General features: G+C 35.6%; 1 protein-coding gene across 7 annotated transcripts in view; it reads right to left on the bottom strand.

Annotated features, from left to right (window-relative positions):
• Positions 1 to 15638, bottom strand: part of LRCH2 (leucine rich repeats and calponin homology domain containing 2) — a 126747-nt gene that overhangs the window by 59223 nt on the left and 51886 nt on the right. For all 7 annotated transcript variants that reach the window (XM_079124472.1, XM_079124470.1, XM_079124471.1 and 4 more), the window contains 3 exons: positions 12230 to 12335; positions 12011 to 12147; positions 3701 to 3834 (listed from right to left, as the gene is read on the bottom strand). In XM_079124472.1, the coding sequence (XP_078980598.1) occupies positions 3701 to 3834; positions 12011 to 12147; positions 12230 to 12335 (377 nt within the window). The remainder of the gene's footprint in view (positions 1 to 3700; positions 3835 to 12010; positions 12148 to 12229; positions 12336 to 15638) is intronic.

Raw genomic sequence — 15638 nt, 5'->3', positions numbered from 1 at the left:
TATATGCTAATGAAGTCTATGACAGAGGTAAATACAAAGTGCTAGGAGAAAAAAGAGAGATCAACTAATTCTCCTTGGTAAGGTTAGGAAAAGGCTTTCCCCAAGAGGGAGGTATTTGAGTTTAGACTTAGAACAGACACAGTAATTGCTAGCATTTGTTGAGTGTCTACATGGTGTTAGGTACTGGGCAAGCTATACCTCATATTTCATACATAATCCATATTCTTAAAGTTGTTTCTTTATACAAATAAGAATAATAAAGCTTATGAAATTTAACTTCCAAAGGGGAAAACTCTAACATTAACTGACAATCATTTGTTGAACTGATTGCCAAGCATACATCAACAACCTTATGAAGTGGATATGGTTAACATTTTAGATAAGGAAACGTGTTCAGAGATTTTAAATCACCTATACAAAGCCACGGAGGATTTAAGAGGTTAAACCATGATTAAAGCTGAAATCCATCTGACTTTACTATACAACATTAAATCCATGTACAAACATATCCATGCATTTGTAATAGATGACAATGATAATAATAAGTTATTTGTTGAGAAAATATAAATAATGCATTGTGCTAAGTACTCTACATACGTTATTTCCTTTAATTCTAATAGCATTTGTGTGATTATTTTCCTTTTAAGGACCAGACACATTAAGACTCAGAAAAGACCTTTAAAGCTCTTATGTCTGACTCCAAAAGCTAATATTGTATATGTAACTATGGTAATGCCTATTCACGTAGAACAAAGAGTTTACAAAATAGACAAGGCATGGGAAGGCATTCTAGGTAGTAAGAACTATATAGCAAAGAACCTGTGTATGAAAGTAGAAAGCACGTATAAGAATTTTTCAAGTAGTTCAATACAGGCTGTTAGTGGGAGATTAATACACCTGACAATCAGCTCTACAGATCATCATTAAGTCCAATACAGTAAGTGGCCACTAGCCATACATGGCTACGTAGCCATTAAGCACTTAATATGTGGCTACTCCAAATTGAGACATATGATAAATGTAAAATATGCACCAGATTTCAAAGATTTCATATGAAAAAAGCACGTAAAGCGAGGCATGGTGGCACCTGCCTGTAATCCCAGTGACTCAGGAGGCTGAAGCAGGATCATGAGTTTAAAGCCAGCCTCAGCAACTAGGGAGGCCCTCAAAAACTCAGAGAGACCCTGTCTCTAATGAAATACAGAAAAAGGGGGGCTGGGGATGTGGCTCAGTGGTTAAGTGCCCCTGGGTTCAATTCCCGGTACCAAAAAAATAAATAAATAAAATGAAAGCAAGTAAAATATCTCACTAATTTTATATATTAATTAAATACTGAAATGATACTATTTTGATATACTGTGTTAAATAGAATATATTATTAAAATTAATTTACCATATTTTTTTCCTTTCTTTAAGATGGGTTACTAGAAAATTTAAATTTATTTGTATCTCACGTTACATTTCTAGTAGACAGCACTGAGACAGACTATCCAAAATACACCCTAATTCTGTCCACTTCTTTTCATTACTATTGCAATCACTCCATTTAGGCTCTCTTGATCTCTGGGCAGTACTGCAACAACAAAAACTAATTCTCATGCTTCTACTTTTACTTACTTCCAGTCTGTTCTTCTAAAAGTCAAAAGAGTTGAAACAAATCAGATCAGTTCTTCATACTATTCAATGACTTCCCATTGTATTTTAAATAAACTTTAAACTTCCTGCCACAGACTACAAAGCCCCCACAGGACCTGAGCCTGATCTCTCCATAATCAATTTTTACCACTCTACCCTTCAGTCATTCTACTAATCATGCTGGCTTCCTCTGAACACACCACGTCCTTTCCCAGCCCAAGGGAAGAGACATGTCATTTTTTTCTGCCTGAGTTGCTTTCCCCCTTGCTCTTCACGCAGCTGGATTTTTTAAAAAATATTTTTTGTTGTAGGTGGACACAATACCTTTATTTCTTTATTTTTATGTGGTGCTGAGGATCGAATTCAGTGCCTTGCACGTGCGAGGCAAGCGCTCTACCACTGAGCCACAGCCACAGCCTCTGGATTTCTTTATTAGGATCTTGACTTAAAACTTCACCTTCCCAGAGACATTCCCCGACCACATTCTTGAAATATGGTCCTTTCCTTCATAGCACTCACTGTGATTTGAAATTTTATACATACGTACAGATGATCCTTGACTTATGATGGGATTATGTCCCAATAAACACACCGTAAGTTAAAATATTCTAAGTTGAAAATGCATTTAACACACCTAACCTACTGAACATCAGAGCTTAGCAACACAGCCCACTGTAGCGTGTTGGTTTCCACCCTCACGATCGAGCGGCTGGGAGCTCTCATGCCCTAAATACCTTCTACTAGGCTCTGCCTCCCAACACTGTTGCATTGGGGATTAAGTTTTAAACACATGAACTTTGGGAAACATATTCAAACCAGAGCATACACACACACAAATACAAATGGCCCTTGGTTTATGATGGTTCGCCTTAGCATTGTCAACTTTATGATAGTGCTTAAGTGATATATATTCAGTAGAAACCATAATTTACATTTACTCACTGACTCATTCTCCACCGACTGTAGGCTCCGTGAGATGCAAGACCAACATGTATGGCACTCAATAAAACACTCCCTGAATCTACCAGTAGGTATTCAAAAGATATTTGTAATATAAATGACTAAATCATTAAATGCCATAACTAAATTCATTTTAAAACAATGAATATTAATTAATAGGTTAGAATTGGTATTAACTCTAATTTTTATAGAATTGTTTGGTCTAATAATGTTCATAATATTAAGCAAAATAATCTTTAGATACTAAATCTAATGTTTAGGTACTTAACACTATTCAATTAAGAGAAATATTCAAGAAAAAGTCCTATTTGGAATTGAAGAGCTTATACTCTTAACAATAGTATTTAGGATACTGCCATTCCAAGCAATCTAAACTTTATCATATATGCAAAGACAAACCTTTAAATACTTTAGGCAGGGGCATATTCTCCCTTTCTGTAGTCTCACCCCATTCCAAGTTATATTCTATATCACTGCATAGAATTATATTTTCATAAAATCTTTCAGACCAACCTGCATCTTGAAAGGATGAATTATAAACAAAATATCTAATTTACCATTTCAAAATCTCATAAGGATACCATCAAAATCATAAAGAACATCAATGACATTGTCATCTTTGATTCAGTCATAAAGAATGTAACAAAGGGGCTGAGGATGTAGCTCAATAGTAGAGCACTTGCCTAGCATGCACAAGACCCTGAGTTCCATCCCCAGCATCATATACACACACAAAAGAATATGATGGAAAAAAAAAGGTATTTCCAAAATGTCTTGCTTTTCTACCAAACTCAGTTCAAAGTCAAATTCTACTTGCTATTACAAATGTAGAATACAGAAATCACAAAAGTAAATTAACAGCTATTGTAGCTGAGAAATTGGTGTTTCTGCACTATAATGTCAAATTACATTTTTACTACTAAAATAATAACGACCTGAGAAAATCTCAAGTTTATTCCAGTATCCTAGAAGTTCATTGATGGTGATGGTGATATTTAGCTTCAGAAATACTGATTTTACCACTGGGCCAATCAGCCTATATTCAGTACACTCAAGATCAATAAGACAACAATTATTAAAAGAGACTATAAAAACATTATATTACCTGTCTGTGAGAGGCTGAGAGGGCATTCTTTTACTCAATGATGGAAGATCCAGGGAATCTGGTTTCTTATCCATTCTACAACATGCTTGGATATTTAAGTACTTAAATATGTGTACTTTACCCTTTAAACATATCTGTTAATAAATGAAATGTATTTATTATATAGTTCCAAATATAAATGGCAACTCTCATTATTTTAATAATGTCAAACTATGTTACGATATCACAATCTTAATTGATACTTCACATATTTAAACAGTTTGTACTTGACACTACATGAAAAAAATCAGACAATACTGACACAAATCAAATGCTATTAATATCTCTTTTCTTACCAGAAAAGTTAATTTTTCTATAATTTACTCAAGCTTTCTTATTAAAGGAAGAATGTACAAACTACTGAACAATATAAAATTCACAACTTGTGAAAGTTGGCCTTATTAGAAAAAAACAGAAATAAACTTTTCACTGATTTGGTGATAACAGAGCAAATATATATATATGTAATTCTTTAAGGTAATCTCATCAAAACCACTAGAATGTTTGGTATAAACACTGAAAGAAAACTAATATAAAAATAATGTAAATAAGAAAGTGACTGATTAGAATAAATTTTTTTTAAAAAATTGGTCAGTTTAAGTGAAAAATTATTTTTTTAATTGATCACAAAGAAAAGGAATAGCAAGGGGTAAAAAACTATGTAAAAGAAGGTAATTTATTTAAAAATGACAGAAAATGAGAGGCAAGGAAACTGTAGGTCATCTTTATAAAGATTATTTAGTCATTATGAGTGATATCAAATAAATATTTCTCAAAATTTCTAATAAAAGTATCTTGATTAATGGGTTCACATAACTTTACCTCACATGCAAAAATAATCTCCAGAATGACACGTATACACAATGGAATATTAGCCATAAATAAGAATGAATTATGGCATTTGCCAGTAAATGGATGGAACTGGAGACTGTCATGCTAATGGAAAAAAGCCAATCCCATAAAACCAAAGGTGTTACATTCTCTCTGGTGTATGGATGCTGACTTATAATAGGCAGCGGGGAGGGAGGAGTGGAGGTTCACTGAATTGAACGTGGAAGAGTCGGGGGAATAAGGGAGGAGGGAATGGGAAAGACAGTAGAATGAATTGGACATAACTTTCCTATGTTCATATGTGAATACATGACCAGTGTAACCTCACATCATGTACAACTACCAAAATGGGAAGTTAAACTCCATGTATATATATGTCAAAATACATTCTACTGTCATATATAGCTACAAATAACAAATAAAAAAATTTAAAAAGAATCAACAAAGAAAACACAAGATAACTATATAGCTGAGAGCAGTGGCACACGCCTATAATCCCAGTGGCTGGGAAGACTAAGGCAGGAGGATCGAGAGTTCAAAGCCAGCCTCAGCAGTTTAGCAAGGCTCTAAGCAACTCTAAAACTAAAAAATAAAAAGGGCTGGTGATGTTGCTCACTAGTTAAGTACCCCTCGGTTCAAGTCCCGGTATCCTCCCCCCGGCAAAAAAAGACACCTATATAAAAAGGAATTATGCTAGGCATGGTGGCACACACCTATAATCCCAGCAACTCAGGAGGCTGAGGCAGGAGGACCATCGAAAGTTTGAGACCAGTCTGGGCAACTTAGCAAGACCCTGTCTTCAAATAAAAATAAAAAGGGCTCTGGGGTTGTAGCTCAGTGATAAAGCACCCCTGAGTTCAATTCCCAGTACCAAAAAAAAAGAAAAAAGAAAGAAAATTATAATTCCAAGTAAAAATATTTTTGGTAGTTCTTATAGATATTAGGTACAATTTCATCACTGAAAATTTTCATTTGAAAGTAAAATAAAGCCAGGTGCCGTGGCGCATGCCTATAATCCCAGCGACTCAGGAGGTTGAGGCAGGAAGATCACGAGTTCAAAGCCAGCCTCAGCACAAACAAGGCACTAAGCAATTCATTGAGACCCTGTTTCTAAGTAAAATATTTTAAAAAGGGCTGGGGAAGTGGCTCAGTGGTTAAGACCTCTGAGTTCAATTCCCAGTATCAAAAAAAAAAAAAAAAAAAAGAAAGGAAAATAAAAATGAGTTATTAGAATATAAATACATTATCAATTAAAGTGTGCTAAATAGTATGCTACTATCTGTCCAAACTAAATAAACTTTAGTTTTATGTAAATTCTGTATATTTTAACTTTTACTTTTATCATGGTGAAAATGTACATAGTTTCAAAAACCAAACAATCACAAAGTTGATTAAAAAGTAATCCCCCATTCTACTTTCAATCTCTAAGACCCAATCCCCACTTTGAACTTTTTCAGTTAGGTTTCTGCTATTTGCCCTCATGAATAACATGCTTTTATTTTTATTTATTGGGGTATCACTAAAGAAAATAACTTAAATTTCTTGCATTACCACTATTACCACTATCACCAACATCAATCACCACTACTATACCCTCTCCACTCACATAATCACACTTCCTCTCTCTTCAGAAGCATAACAATGGTTAAAGAGCATGGACCCTAGAGTCACGCTTTCAGTTCTGGTGTTAACACATGCTGGATATGTGATCCTGAACAAGTCATTTCACTTTTATGCCTGTTTCCTCATATCTAAAATGAGGATAACAAACACCTGTTTTACACAGTTGATGTACAAATTAAATGAGATAATATAAGTATTTTAAAAAATATCTGGAACCTAATAATATAGCAAGTGTTATAGAAATCTTTTCTATTGGGGATAGGGGTGTAGCTCAGTGGTAGCCATGTTTTCCTAGCTCATGGGAGGCCCTGGGTTCAATCCCCAGCACTGCCAAGAACAATAATGAAGACAATCTTTCCTATTATTATAGCTATGTCTATTTACTTATTAAATCAAAATCCAGTACTTATTTAAGACCAAGAAAATATCCTCAGGGGCTGCGGTCATAGCTTAGTAGAGTGCTTGCCTAGCATGTGTGAGGCACTGGGTTCGATCCTCAGTACCACAGAAAAATAAATAAATAAAATAAAGGTATTGCGTCCATCCACAACTAAAAAAAAAAAATAAAAAAAAAGAAAATATCCACAGATGAGCCCCATAGAATGGTAGCATTATATTTCTTTTCTCCTACAATTTTAGTTTTTCCTAAAATTACTAATGATTCCATTTTTCCTTTGCATACTTTTCTATATGCCTGTTAATAATTTGTTCCTGAGTCTGGCAAATTGTAAAATCTCTCTCCATGTGGACAAACACTTCGAGTCACCTATCACTCCCCCCCCACCACCCTACTTTTTGTTGTTGTTGCTTTTGTTTTTGTTTATTTGGCACTGGGGATTGGACCCAGGGGCACTCTACCATTGAGGTACACCCTCGGTTCTTTTTCTATCTTGTTTTGAAACAGGATCTTACTAAATTGTCGAGGATCTTACCAAGTTGCTGAGGCCGGCCTAGACGTTGAGATCTTCTTGCCTCAAGCTGTCAAATTGCTGGGACTGTAGGCAAGTGCCACTGCTCAGCCTTTCCTCCTACTTTTGTGGTGGCATGACTCCCCTTCTTCAAACTGACTGGCTGCTCTCTAGGCCTGTGCACACCTGTCAACCTTAGATGTGAAAATTTCCTCTGTTTTAGGTTACTCCCTCATTTTGGTATATCACGCCCCACTACTTCTTAAGAAAGGTTGCATGGGAATTAAAATTTCCGAGATTTTGCACATTTAAAACTTTTTTCTACCTAACATTTGATTGACAGTTTGAATGTAGAAAACTGGAGCTATTCTCTCAGTCTTTGAAAATATCATTTTAACATCTGCTAGTTTTCTGAGCTGCTGCTAAGAAATTATTCTGAGCACCACACCTATGAATATGCTCCAGATTTTCCTTCTTTACCCCCCCCCATTTTACTGAAGTATGAGTGACAAAAACTGAATATTTCTTTAGTGCATAATGTGATGTTTTGGTGTATGTATACATTGTGAAATTATTACCACGACTAAGCTAATTAACATATCCACCACCTCACATAATTATCTTTCTGTGTGTGTACTGTGAGAACACTTGAGAGCTACTCTCTTAGCAAATTAAGTTTATAATACAGCATTATTAACTATAACCACCATACTGTACATTAGGTCTATAGTATTTACTCATTTTTAACTACTGAAGAATGGTATTGTTTCTGCGCCTCCTAGCCCTTGGTAACGATTTCATTCTCTGCCATTGTGAGTGCGACTTTGTTTCTTGACAACTCCATATATAAGTGAGGTCATGTGGTATTTGTCTATGTCTTATTTCACTTAGCACAATGTCCTCAAAAATTCATCCATGTTGCAAATGGCAGGATTTCGTTCTTTTTGAGGGCTGAATCATATCCCACTACATACACACCCCACATTTTTCTTTATTTGTTTACCTTCTGACGGACAGGTTTTTTTCCATATCTTTACTACTGTGAATAATGCTTCAATGAACATGAGGATGTAGATAACTCTTTGTGATAATAATTTTATTTCCTTTGAATATTGTGACTTATGAGAAATACTTAGCCTTATTCCTATTTTCTGGCACATAATTCCTAAAACCCTTACAGAATCTCTTGAAGGGACTGAGTGTCCATCCTATGGCATGAAATGACAGGTGGCTGAGGGAACCTGGAGAGCCTCACAGGATAAGGGGCTGGTAGCCAAGGTAGGCAGGGGAATTTCCAACCCTACCCCCTCACCACCCATCACCAGGAAGGGGAGAGGGAGAAGAGAGAGGGGTAAAGGTCGAGTTGATCATTGGCCAATGACTGAACCAATCATGACTACACATTGAAGCCTCCATAAGCCCAAAAGAAAGGGTTCAGAAAGCTTCCAGACTGTTGAACATGTGGAGGTATCTGGAGGGTCATCCACCCAGAGAGGACATGGAAGCTTCACATACACCTTGCCCTATGCACTTCTTCTCTCTGACTATTCATTTGTATCCTTTGAAATATAATAAACCAGGAATAATAAGTAAAGTCTTTCCCTGAGTTCTGTGAACCACTTTAGAAAATTAATCAAATCTGAGGAGGGGGGTCATGGAAAACTGGATTTATAGCAAGTGGGTCAGAAGTATAGGTACACACTCATGTGGGACTGAGACCAACGGGATCTGAAGCTATCTCCAGATAGATAGTATCAGAATTGAATTATAGGGCATTCAGTCAGTGTCTGTTGGAGAATCACTTGGTGGTGGTGAGAAAACCCCATACATTTTGGTAAACAGAGGTTAAAGTATTCTGCGTCAACAGTTTGAGTAAGAAAAATACTTTTTTTTCTATCACTTACAATTATATACCCAGAAATGGGTTTGCAAGATCACATGGTAGTTCTATTTTTAACTTTTTGAAGAAGTTCAATACTATTTTCAATAGTGGCTGTATCATTTTAAATTCCTACCAATACTATATGTGGGTGCCCTTTTCACCATATCCTCACCAACACTTGTTATCTTTGGACTTTCAGTAACAGCCATCCTAACAGGTGTAAAGCAATATCTCATTGTGGTTGCATTTCCTTGATGATTAATGATGTTGAGAATCTTTTCATATAGTTCTTGGCCATTTGTACATCTCCTTTAAAAAAATATCTATTCAAGTCCTTTGCCTATTTTTACATATTTTTCTTCTATTGAGTTACATGAGTTCCTTACATAATTTAGATATTAACCCCTTACAGGATATATGATTAACAAATATTTATGGATATCTACATTGCAAAAAAATTAATATGCCCTCATTTGTTTCAGTGGAACGCTTTCAGTGTTTTGGTCCTCTGTCTTTCACATTAGAGACTATTCCTGAAATGTCTAGTGATCCTTGGCTATCTTTAAGAGCAAAGCATTAATAAGCTAACTGGAAGCTCTGGGTACATGGGAGAATTTTACTGACAATATGCTACTATCTATCTGGTAATGAAACAGGGACTGGTCATTTATTTCATCAGGCAACACTGAAAGATCAGGGCATGGATAAGTCTTTTCTCCTGGTTCATTCAGTTTATCACAGAAGAAATGTTTCAGTCCTGCCTGAAATACACAAGACAGGTGTGAGCATTCTGGGAGTCAAGTAGTTGAAGTCTACTGTATGCAAGCATTCACTGTTTTCAGTACAGGTTCTCACTTCTGTCTATAGCTGTACCTGTATGACTGAGTCCCCATAACAAAATTAGTAACTTTTTTTCACTTGTAAGAGTCTTCCTCCCTTGGTCAAATTTTAAGAGGTCAATGGAGCACACTCTTTCCTTCCTCTAGTCAATCTAACCAGACTCCCAATTCCCATTCCTATATCTATCAATTGCTAACCTTATCTTTGCTACAGGGAATGAACTAAGAACATCATAGGATGATTTACAAGCTTGATTTGCAGAAATATAGGTTGCTCAATGATCCACCAGATGTCCACCAGATGATCCATCAAGCCTAAAAACCTTTATTTTATTGAAAATTTGTAAAACTACCAGCTTCTCCCTTAGGCTCCACCTTCTGTGTCCTTCTCCCTTAAATATCCCATAATCATGCTTGCTGGGAAAGGGGCATTTGAAGTTTTGTCCCTCAACCTTTGGGTTTGTACCTTCTTCATTAAACTTTCTCAATTCCAAGCACCAATGTTCAGTGTTTGCTGCATATCAGGCACATAAATCTGATTTGGGGGTTTGGTAACAGAGTAACTGACTCTGGTTTTCTAATAGCTGTATTGTCCAATATGGTAGCCACCAGCCACATGCGGCTATTCAAATTCAAATTAAATTGAAATAAAACTAAAAATTCAATTTTATGTCACTCTATGCCCTTGTAAGTACTCAGATGTCACTGTGGCTACCATATTGGACAGTACAAATACAGAACATTTCAATCACCATGAAAAGCACTAATGGGCAGCACTTTTCTAAAGATTATATAAACTTCAGGCTTCTGCTGAGGCAAGGAGTGAGTCATTTGGTCTCTGAGCTGAGGAAAAATATCTAAGGGTCCACCAGCTCCAGGTAAATTCTAGATTTCTGCTGAGGCAAGTGAGAGGTAGTCATGTGGTTATGGGACTAAGGGCAAGAATCTGAGGGTGTAAATCTTAGACCTGTGGTGTACAATAGGGGAGCCACTAGCCACATGTAGCTAATGAAATTTCAACTTAATAAATCAAAATGAAATAAGTTTAAATTTAGTTCCTTAGTGACATTAGTCATATTCCAATCATTCAATAGTCACACATGGGGGCTAGGAGTGTAGCTCAATGGCAGAGGACATGCTTAGCATGCACAAGAGCCTAGATCTAATACCCAGCACCAAAACCAAAAAAAATTTGAAAAAATTCACATGTGGCAAGTGGTTACAGTATTGGATAGCACAGATTACAGAAAATTTCTGTCATTCAGAAAGTTCTACTGGAGAGCACTGCCTTAGACATTTAGGCCTTCATCCCGATATTCAGAGTGACATGGTATGACCAATACTTGAGCCATTTCCAGGTTTGACACAGTAAATCAACCTGCTTCTTGTTGCTTTTTCCCACAGCTGACAAAAGTCACAGTTTTCCCCCATTTGCTAAGACAGCGACTACCAGGACCTCGGCTAGTCTTTATTTGAATCAGAAAAGAAACCCCCTTTGGAATGACTGGAATATACCTCTGTAGGAAGAAAATAGCAAACTCTGTGCCAGAGCACATAACTTGAAGGTAGTGTGGGCTACTCTTTCACTGCCATCTGCTCTGTAGACAGATACTCATGGGGAATAAGAGGAACTAGTCACCACTATTCCATTTACTTTTCATTTTCCAAAATTCTGTTGACATCTCTTCCTCACTGTCCCCTTTTATACTCTTCATCCTTCTGGGTTTATGCCTTAGTTTTTTTCTGTATCACTTTAGTGGACTCCACATGGACTTAATCCTTATTAAACTAAAGGTCAGAATTAATTTTTTTCACTTGTATCTTGTTCCTTCTGTTATAGTTTCATCTCTCAGTGCCAAGAATGTGCTGCAATTAATCCTGCAACAAATCCCAAGTAGATTCATACCTGAGTATGAAATAGGAAGAAATATTTCAAGGTCTGTTTTTCAAAATAACATTGACAAACAGTTTATAAGCAGAAAGCTGATATGAGTTTTCCAAATGCTGTTCTACAGCCTACACTAAAACTCCTACCAAAGTTAAAAAAAAAAAAGTCTCAGAAAAGCTCCTTTAGATAATAGTACCTAAACAACAAAATTGGCTCATTTTGGTGTTTTTCAAACTTAATAAACAGATACAAATTATGAACAAAAATGAGAAGAAACAGTATCATATTTTTATTACAAACCTGTGCTGGTGGTACTTGCAATGGATTGTTATCCAAAATTATTACTTGTAAATGATGCAGCTTCCTGTAACAAACTGGAATTTCGGTCACTTTATTACAAGAGAAATCCAGCTTGACTAAGGGAAGATCTCCTAATTCTGTTCAGAAATGAAAATAATTAAGTTAAATTTTACACAGTTATTCTCTAATTCATGTGAGTAAAAATAGTGAACATCTTACCATCTGGCAATACATGAAGATTATTTCTTCTTATATTTAGCTCTCTAAGGGAATGTAATTTTCCCATTTGTTGGGGAAGGACCTGAATCTCATTGCAGCTAATATCCTAAGGAAAACAAGAAGATAAAATCATAACAAACTAAGAAATACAGATAAGTTCCAATTTTAAAATTAAAGCATATGACTAATAGTTAGCCAAAGTTACCTCCAATGTCATTTCTCTAAAAATAGATTTATCTGGCAGATTTCTATTTATATTACATCATCAAGTCAACCTAGCACAGTCAACAGAAATTTTTCTGTGTAAAAAAATCTGAGGTTAAAACTTAATAACTAAGCTGGGTGCAGTGGTGCATGCCTGTAATCCCAGCAGCTCCAGAGGTTGAGGCAGGAGGATCGAAAGTTCAAAGCCAGCCTGAGCAACTTGGTGAGGCCCTAAAAACTTAGCGAGACCCTGTCTCTAAATAAAATACAAAAAAAAAGGCTGGGGATGTGGCTTAGTAGATGCATGCCTCTGAGTTCAATCCCTGGTACCAAACAACAATAACAACAACAAAATCTTAGTAACTACATTAGCAGACCTCTCAAAAATCTCAACTGAAGAATAACCCTTATCCACTAAAACCAGAAGTAAGGATGATCAGGTGTTCTTTCAGATGCAGAGGTAAAATAAAATACTAATAGTTATCTCTCACTGCTACAATCTGTCAATTATTATAGTTGATTTAAAATATTTATGTAAGTAAAAGCTAAGAAAGTTAAAGATCCAAGTTGGAGAACCAAAGATTATGCAGGATCGATTTAGCTAAATTTGCTTTTTTAAAAGGGGATACAAAATATGAAGGATTACAAGCTCAAACGTGCGGTTCACATGACAACTCAAAGACGCTCTAAGAGATCAGAAAACTTAAAATTTAACTCAGTGTTAAATAAAAATGTAAACCCTGATTTAAAGGAAAACATACTAAGTTTACATAATAAGACAACTCAAAAGAGTTTAACTGTGCTCTCCTCTCCCTACCTCTTATAATCATATTGAGGTAGAATAGAAGACATAAGGATAGGGAGAGGGCTGGGAATATAGCTCAGTTGGTAGAGTGCTTGCCTTGCATGCACAAGGCCCTGAGTTCAATCCCCAGCACCACGAAAAAAGAAAAAAAAAAAAAGAATAGGGAGAAAGAAGGCATGTGGGACAAAATAAGAGCACCTGTAATTTAAAGTCCATATTTAAAGTTCACTTTCACCAGATTTAAAGGTGACTTTCATATACCTTGATTAAAAAAAATGGCACTAATAAATCAATTATTAGACCTTGCCCATGGGTACACCAGTGTAGTACTATTTAAATTCACAAAGTAGAACACATTAAAAAACAAAGAAGAAAATAAAAAAGCCCATCCCATTAATGGTCAACATGTCAGTAAATGACTCCTGTCCCAGTAATGGTCAACATATCAGGAAAGGACGCCCATCCCAATAATGGTTAACATGTTGAGTCACCAAAAGGAAAACTAAAAACACCCTCTTAGAAGATGTTCCTGTACTATTGACCTTACATGTATAAATATACCTAGTTAAGATGTAGCTAGCATGTTCCTCTCTAATGCCCATGTTCCACTGTGTTTCTCAGAGGGTCTACTTCTTTCTTCCAATAAATTCAATCTGTGCCTCACTTTGACCTTAAATTCTTTTCTGCAATGATGTCAAGGACCTCAGGGCCTAAGTTAAGGTCCACCTCTCTTTTGGGGAACCTCCTTGGGACCCCTGTCCTAGCAACAGCATAAACAAAAAGGGAAATCTGCAGCATGATCTTAGATAGTAGTCATTCCCAACATACTGCAAATGAAATTCATGTTCTACTGCAATTATTCCCAATTTCCAATTTTGACTGAAAATTATATTACCTTGGAGGGAGGGGAGTGGCTTGTACACTCAGTTTTATCAAATGCAAAAAGGGTAGGAATGTCAATTCAAAAGAATATTAAAGCCGCATAGGGAAGAATCCAATAAAACTACTGATAATTAGGAAAATGTATCCTACATACTTTTTTTCAAAAGATATCTAAGGCATCTTCATTCAACAACAAGTCTTTATCAAATATTATTTGTTAGAACCTATTCTGGGGACACAGAAGAATCAGAACAAATTCCGGCCCTCACAGTTCATCGTGGAGTTTATATTCTAGCACGGGGAATAGATTATCTAATTGCTAGAAGATGATAAGTGCTATTCAAAAGTAAAAAGAGTAGGGTAAAGGAAAATGGCAGTGCTACTAATAATGGGAAAGGATGTTAGCAATTAAGATCATCTCATGAAGAAGGTGATATTTAAGGAATATCATCCTACCTGAAAGTAAGTCATGCCAATATATGAAAAGGAAACATTCCAGACAAAATGATAAATATAAAGGTCCTTAGGCAGAACACATCTGACATGTACAAAGTACAGCAAGGTATATGGGGTAACTAGAGGGAAGTGGGTAAGGGAGAAAGTAGGGTGTGGGGAGGGGATACATTCTTCACTTTTACTCTGAGATGGCAGAAACCAGAAACTTTTGAGCAGAGGAATGACATGATCTGACTTATGTTTTGAAAGGATGGCCTTGGCTGCTATATTCAGAATAGACTATGATTCAAATGATGGACAATAAAAGGTTAGGAAGACACCCTTTAAAATAAATAATAATGCTTCTTTCCAAAGGTGTCTGATACTAAAGATTTCAATATAGAAAATCCAGAGAAATCTGACACATAGCTGCCATTTTCCAGAAGAAATAATACCTGGCACAGGAAATTAACCTACTCCAAAGGATAATCCACAAAATACTCTGCTGGGGATTGGAGGTCAGAGAATATTTCCTAGATTTTTAATGACAGAACATAACTACATTTAGTTACCACATTCCTATGGATAAGTACCAATGGGAATACTCACACATTCATTATGTGATTTACAATGGTCTGTCAGCCATCCTAAGGCCATCTACCCATCTGTTATTACTGATTCTGAGAGTTTCAAGCATAATAATTTTGTAGTAATTTTATGGTAAAGTAATAGTATTGAATATTTTAAATACTCTCCTTAAAATACTAGAATAAATTTAAAAAATCAAAAATATTTTTGACATTTCATTTATCTAAAAACTATCTCATGTAATATAATTTAAAACATAAGGTCAGAAACCAAATGAAGAAAACAAGAAAAATAAATTACAGAGCCTTAAAATCTTAAAATATTTATAAAATCTTAAAATATTTATAAAATCTTTAAAATATTTATAGTGTACAGGTCAAAGAAAGTAATCGTCCTCTTTTATTATGAATGTTAGATCCCCATTCATTTTAAAAAATGTAACATTAAGAGTCCATTAACAAAAGTATTTTCAGGATAGAAACAGCTAAAAACAAA

This window comes from Sciurus vulgaris, assembly GCF_902686455.1.
Source record: "Sciurus vulgaris genome assembly, chromosome: X".
NCBI lineage: Eukaryota > Metazoa > Chordata > Mammalia > Rodentia > Sciuridae > Sciurus > Sciurus vulgaris.
This window is presented reverse-complemented; position numbering and strand designations above follow the sequence as displayed.